Source organism: Cryptomeria japonica, chromosome 1, assembly GCF_030272615.1.
Source record: "Cryptomeria japonica chromosome 1, Sugi_1.0, whole genome shotgun sequence".
Lineage (NCBI taxonomy): Eukaryota > Viridiplantae > Streptophyta > Pinopsida > Cupressales > Cupressaceae > Cryptomeria > Cryptomeria japonica.
Genome location: NC_081405.1, coordinates 58,761,780 through 58,768,925, shown reverse-complemented (window position 1 = coordinate 58,768,925; position 7,146 = coordinate 58,761,780). Strand labels below are relative to the sequence as shown.

Below are 7,146 nucleotides of genomic sequence, written 5' to 3'. Positions count from 1 at the left end.
TATTTTTTTAGTTCATTCAATATAAAATAGGTTTTTCTAGTTTATTTTTAATTTTTTAATTTAACAAAATTAACTTTGTTTTGTGAAAAATATGTGCTTTTCTTTTGAAAAACTAAGATTTCTTAAAAGATATTATTTCTATATATACATATTTTTTAATATCTTAAAGTTAGTTTTAAGTTTCATTAGTAAATGTAGAAACTTGACTTTAGTTTCTTATTTTTCTAAAGAAAGATAAAGAAAACTATTTCATTTCATTTCATTTAAGATATTTAATTTAATTTAAGTTGTTTAATTTTATTTTAACTTAAATTATTTAATTTAAGTTAAGTTGTCTTATTTGATTTTTTAATTCTTATACAATACTTCAATTTTAATTAGCTTAACTTTAAGTTTCATTATTAAATGTAGAAACTTGACTTTAGTTTCTTATTTTAAAAAAAATAAATAAAGAAAACTATTTCATTTCATTTAAGATATTTAATTTAATTTAAGTTGTTTAATTTTTTTTTTTTTTTTTTTTTTGATTGGTAATTGGCCGAAGCCTGAATAGCTTTTGACTGGAGCTATGAACCAGTGGGGACACAGTAGGGGGCCCCATCCCCATTACATATTTTTGAATTATTATTATTATTATTATGTTTGATTAGATTGACCCCGAGACCTTCCTCATCCTATGGAAGGTCAAGAGTCACAACTTAGAATTCCACTTTAGATGTCCCTATTGGGAATTGAACTTGGGTCTCCACAGTGAGAACTCAGTGTTTTAACCAGTTAAGCTCAACCCCTTGGACAATTTAAGTTGTTTAATTTAATTTAAATTAAGTTGTTTTATTTGGTTTTTTAATTCTTATACAATACTTAAATTTAATTAACTTAAATTTTACTGTGTTTAAATTTATTAATTAAGTAATGAAAAAACTTCACTTTAGTTTCTTGTTTTTCTAAAGAAATAAAACTATTTAATTTAATTTTCTATAGTTATTTAATTTAAGTTAAGTTAATTTAAGCTAAGCTAAGTTGAGTTGTTTCATTTGATTTTTTAATTGTTATACAATTCTTAAATTTTAATCAAATTAAATTTTACTATGTTTAAATAATTTAATTTTATTTAAGTTATTGTATTTAATTAAAATTTAATTTAATTTAAATGATTTAATTTAAATTAGCTTGTTTTATTTAATTTTTAAATTCTTATAAAATTTAAATTTAAATTATCTTAAATTTTACTATGTTTAAATAATTGAAATTAAGTAACTTAAATGAATTTAAATTATTTAATTTAATTTAAATTAATTTAAGTGATACTTTAGTTTCTTTTTTTTAAAAGAAAGAAAACTTCAATTCAATTGAATAATTTAATAATTCAATTTATGCTGTTTAATTTAATTCAATTTATTTAACTTAAATTGTTTTATTTATTTTATTTGTTTTTGAATTCTTATATAATTTTTAAATTTTAATCAGCTTAAATTTTACTATGTTTAAATTATTTAATTTAATTGAAGTCTTAAATTTTTTTATGTTATAGTTTAATTAAATTTAGTAAGTTTAAGTTTTTTTATTTTTTTTTGCTCAGTAAAAAGGCCTAAGCCTTATTTTATTAATTAAGAATGTTACAATCTCCGCTCAGTCAACGGAGAGGAGAAAACCCCCAGTCTTGCCCGAGACCATCGGTCTAGTCAGACTAATAACATTTAATTTACATATGACCTTTTATAGGTTCTACATTCTGGCTTATCAAAAAGTCCTTCATAGGGAGAATCTTTGATTTACATGGGATAGTGTATTTTTGTCCAACTTTCCAAGTTCCCTGTTGCCATATTTGTCACCTTCTGCTTATCCTACAAAATAGATTTTCAAAACATTCTTCTGCCAAACCACTATGTTAACTGTTAGTGCTAAGAGAAGAATAAAAGCCAATATTATTTCTGTATACTCACCCCTATTGTTATTATAGACTAGGTTTCTTTCAAATTAAGTCAACATCAGAAATTATTGGCTCTACTATGAAAGATTACCCAGTCTACAATAATATCAGAAATGGAAGCACTGGTCAGCAAATGATTGATACTACCACGACCTCTCTAGCCTGTACTTTAGATTCTTACTGTAATATTCCAGATTTATGTCTATTTAAGTATTAGTTTAACTATGTACCATGAGCTAACTGCGGATCCTATATCTTTATGTATAAGATTCATTATAGTAGTAATGACAAAAAACTATGTAACTGAAGCTTAATCTTCTTCCTTTTCATCTGCAGCTTCCATACCAAAGACCTATGATTCAGTGGGGTTATCAAACTAGAATAGGGTCCATCCTTCTTCTACCATATAACTCACCCACCATTCCCCTTTTGGTTCTTTAACCACTCCAATCCATTGCTTAAGGAATGCAATGCTTCTTACAATCTCTGTTTGTCTTTGGCGGCAGAGTCTTTGATCTTTATTACTAAGAATAGGCCTTTTGAATTCTACATTAAGCACCTCATCCTTATCAATGGCTTCTGCCACTTTGGAGTAATCTTCCGAGTGAGGTGTTTATAGATTGTCATCCACACATTTTATCGCCATTTCCAGGTTACCCAAGTATTCTTTTTTGAAAATCAACCCGCATAATGTGATTGTGACTGCTTTTCCTTCTCTCATTGTAAGTAATATTGCTGCAAACCCTGCTGGGATAACACATATTTGCATTGAGTGTAATACCCTCTAAATAACTCTCGGTAATGACCTCCATTTCACACAGTAACCTCATGTTCCCATCTTAACTCCATTTTTTGCTTAATTTTAAGCAGTTGGAGTGTTCCCATGCAAATTTAAAATTGTTGGAAAAGGATAATTTAGAATCTTTTGCTATTTAAGTGGAGCAACTATTATTTAGGAATCGAAAATAAGGGCACGTCCCCATGCGACTCCTTAGCTTATTTTGGCTAGCAGTTGCTGCTCCACTTTTTGTGCAACAGTTTGTAGAGCTAGTGACCCCATGCATAAGACAATTGTGCTTATTTTTAAGCAACCCTCTTAAATGACACTTTTAAATGAAATTTTTAATAATATTTTTTACATATAAAATTTAAAAGCAAAATTTAAGGAAAGTAAAAAGGAAAGGAAAAAGATTTGGTGAAGCCATGTGTCATTTTTTTTATTTCTACCCCCTCCTTTTTTTTCCAGCTTATTTTTTATTATTAAGGAACAGCTGTTACACAAAACTAGGAAAAGATAAAAATTGCATGGGAACACTTTCACTGCTTAAAAATAAGCAGAAAATAGACTTAAGCAGCCGCATGGGGACATAGGGTAAGCTAGGAAAATAGGGGGGCTGGAAATAAGCTGCATATTTCTAACAATGCCATGTGGCTCCACAAATTTGTTTCCCTCTTTTTTTTAACATTTTATTTATATTTTTTATTGTGCACAAATTATTACTAATATTATTAATACCAATTTTAAGTTTTCCCTTAAAAAATAAGCAGAAAAATAAATACTCATGGGGCCTAAAAAAGTTGAGCAGCAACTTGCCATAAGATAGTATTATGCAAAACAATTTAGAAATATAACGAAAAAGAAACATATTATAAAATATAAATCTAAATTTTAGTTATTTTAATATAGAAATCTTTCCATGGAACCCTAAATGGCAAGCCCCAAATTTGTCGGGCCTCCCCAGCCCCCCAAAAAATCCATAGGTATATAGTTCCAAATCCTAACGCAAAACATGGCTCTACCATTCTCCCCACGAATCCCCTTTTTAACTTCTCCAGCCTTCAAATTTTGAGTGCAGTCACAGGAGTGCTTCTGGTGTTTGTATGTGCGTAAAATATGGAGGGGATTCTCATTCCTGGTTTGCCCAATGATGTCGCCCTGCAAATCCTGGCCAGAATACCAAGGGAATATTATTGCGAAGCAATTCCCAGAGTTTCTTCTTCATGGAGGGAAGCTGTAAAAAGCCCTGAACTTTTTGCTCTGCGAAAGCGCCTGCGCGTTACGGAATCATGGATTTACGCAGCTGTGAAGGACCCGTTCTTCATCCGCTGGTGCGCCAGGAATTCAACTGCGGAGGATTCAGAGTGGTGGCCGTTGCCGTTAATGAGGGAAGAACACAGGCCAATATGTGGGTTCAGCTGCGCAGTAATTGGCGAGCTACTGTTTGTAATTGGCGGCTGTGAAGTGCAGGAATATGGTTCACATTGGCCGGCGATCAACAAAGTGAGTGTCTTCAACGCCCGAACAAATCGGTGGAATTGCTTGCAGGAAATGAAAGATGCACGGCTATTTTTTGCCTGCGGAGTAGTTAACGAGAAACTTTATGTTGCAGGTGGGCAGAGATCCTATTGCCCTTATGATTCCGATTGTGACGGAGATGATCTGACTGCCTTGAAATCCGCTGAAATGTATAATCCCTTGACATATGTGTGGACCCCTGTGGCGGACATGATCCATGCTAAGTATAAGGTTCATGCCTCTATCATAGACGGCAGATTTGTTGTCCATGGTTATTTAGAGCGCAAGATGGCAGAGGCATTTCAAGCTGAGGAGAACAGGTGGGTAGAATTTGATGGGGTTGAAGAGAATAAAACAGAAATTGAGGAAGACGATGAGAAATGTGGACTGATAAGTCATGCCGAAGCTTTTGTTGTGATATCAATATAGATATTTAAACGTCGTAAGGGGTAACGTTTCTTCATTTTGTTTTAATTTAAATTCTGCAATCAAATTCATAGTTATCTGGTTTCAGTAAGAAGTAAATTTCTGAGGGGATTTAGAATGTCAGCCAAAATACCCACCATGTAGATTCCTCCCAAACCATTCCTGCATGGTAAATCTGTTGGAATGTAATTTCTCCTGCCACCGTTTACAGCCTTCAGTTTCACAGTTAAACTTCAGTTTCCACCGTCGTTAATTTCCAGGTTGCATGCATTGACAAATAGTTTATTCCCCTAATCAAGCTCGGCGAATAATGCATAATAGATGCATGAAACAAGTAAGTGCAGTATAAGTTCAGCTTTAATCTTTTTTTTTTGGGATATCTTTCTCTATAAGAGATTCCATATTTTGAGTTGTATTCATACAGAAAAAGACCTCTGTATCGAGGCAGCATGTAATGAATCTATCATGAATTCTAAATAAAGACTTTTGTGTGTAAAATAATCTCTCTTCTTTGCTGTAACAGTGCTTTGTTTCCTGTGTTTTCTCTGGTTTTGTGTTTATTTATAATCTGTGCGCTTCAGATTTTACAAAATCAAAGCCTGGGTAGTTTTCAACAAAATACCAAAAATGATCTTAATTTGGTTTGAGATCATTGTACTGATAAGTGCTGAGAATTTCGGCTTTAAAAGCAATTTTTTTATAACGGAATATTTTAATAATAAATGTTTAGAAATTTAGTAATATTTTTTTGATTTGGCGGACAGTTGAAGTGAATGCTAAGGTTGGCTTTAAGGAGGCCTCTAAACTCTAGTTATTTTTTCCTTAACTTGGAAGATATTGAGCGTGTTATTTTTAACATGAAACCTTATAAAAGTCTAGCTTATGATGGCCTTCGAATTGAATTTTGTTAACCTATGTGGGATCAAATTAAGGAGGATTTTTATATGCTCTATTTGAAAGCCTTTCATAAGGGTTCTCTAGGATCGAACATCAATAGAGGTTTAATCAAGTTAATTTCTCAAGAAAAGAACTAGGATAGAATTGCTGGTTGGAGACCAATTACCTTATCGAATACATCTTATAAAATTATACCAAAGGTCTTAACTATCAAGATTAAATCGGTGGTCCAAGGAATTGTTAGAGTTGAGTGCAATTATTTTGGATAATCTTATGTTGGCTTGGGAGACACTTGAATGGGCTCAACATTCGGGTCAGAATCCTTTGTTGATCAAGGTAGACTTTGATAAAGCCTATGATAGGATTTGTTGGGATTTCATCTTCAAAATGTTATATTGGTTGGGGTTTGGGCATAAATTACAAAAACATGTCCACATGTTTTTCTAGGACGTTGATGCCTCAATTGTGATCAATAATTTTTTAATTGCCCCATTTTAATTACATTGATCCATAAGGAAGGGATGTCATTTACCCCCCTTCTTATATGTGCTTACAGCTAATGCCTTGGGTTACCTTCTTCAAACATCCAACCAATTGAAGCTTAGTAAAAGGAATATCTATTTCTCAAAACAAAGTGTTTATTAATTCTTATTTTTCTGATGATAGTATGTTGTCCTTGCAAAATGATGAAGAGGAGTTAAAGAATACCATGGACATCCTTGATTTATACTCTGCCATTTCTGGTTCTCAATTAGCTCACAAAAAGATTGAATTTATGATGTCCCAATTTGGATGTAACCCTAAATGGATTCCTAAAGAGTGGAGGTAGTTTAAGAATGGGGAGATTACTGGAAATCTTGGCATTCCCTTTGGTGTAGGGGTCTCTCTTTTCGACATGTGGGAATCGTTCCTTAATAGACTTAAAAATAAACTATTCAATTGGGCAACAAATTTTTATCCTTGGCTACAGAATTCAAGTGACTAATATTTTTTTTATTGCCTCCTATTATTCAACATATTGGATGCCATTTAAAAGGAAATATGAACATTTGAATAAATTAATTAGAAAATTTCTTTGGTCCAAATGGGATGACAATGCTGGTTTCGTTGCTTCTTCTTGGTCCTATTGCACTCAGCCAAGACATAAAGCTGGCCTAGGAATCATTGACTTGAAAACTCAATGGTTGTGCCTTGCTATGAAGTGGGATTATTAGAGCTACTAAATGGGATGCACCATGGAAGATACTTGTTCGTAATCGAGTTTTTCAAGCTGGAGCCTTCAAAATGTGAAAATGTGGTAATATGTAAATTGGTTTGATAAAATTATTACGTGTCCCTTTTTAAAAATCAAGGCCTCTTTCCCTTTACAATCCATTTTGGAAGGCTTGGTAGCAAGTATGCCAATTTTTGCAATGGAATGACTACTCCCTACAACAACGTTTCAACCTTGCTTCATTGTTAATTTGGTGGAATAAATTTATTAATAACCACAATTAGCCACTTGTTGTTTGTTTTCCTAGACATTCTTATTATTTGTATAAGGGATTCAACAATTTAAAGATATTTGAGACTTTAATGATTTTGATTAGGCTCCTTG

At 32.1% G+C, this 7,146-nt stretch overlaps 1 protein-coding gene across 2 annotated transcripts; it reads left to right on the top strand.

Moving 5' to 3' along the window:
* The first annotated feature begins 3,673 nt into the window (after positions 1 to 3,673).
* LOC131063211 (F-box/kelch-repeat protein SKIP4) lies at positions 3,674 to 5,150 on the top strand. Of its 2 annotated transcripts, XM_057996999.2 has the most exons (2): positions 3,674 to 4,211; positions 4,321 to 4,704. In XM_057996999.2, the coding sequence occupies exons 1-2, from the start codon at positions 3,825 to 3,827 to the stop codon at positions 4,372 to 4,374; spliced, it is 441 nt and encodes a 146-aa protein (XP_057852982.1). In that variant the 5' UTR covers positions 3,674 to 3,824; the 3' UTR covers positions 4,375 to 4,704. The 2 variants fall into 2 exon arrangements, with proteins under 2 accessions (XP_057852982.1, XP_057852981.1); XM_057996998.2 differs by having other exon boundaries at positions 3,674 to 5,150.
* The last annotated feature ends 1,996 nt before the right edge of the window (positions 5,151 to 7,146 follow it).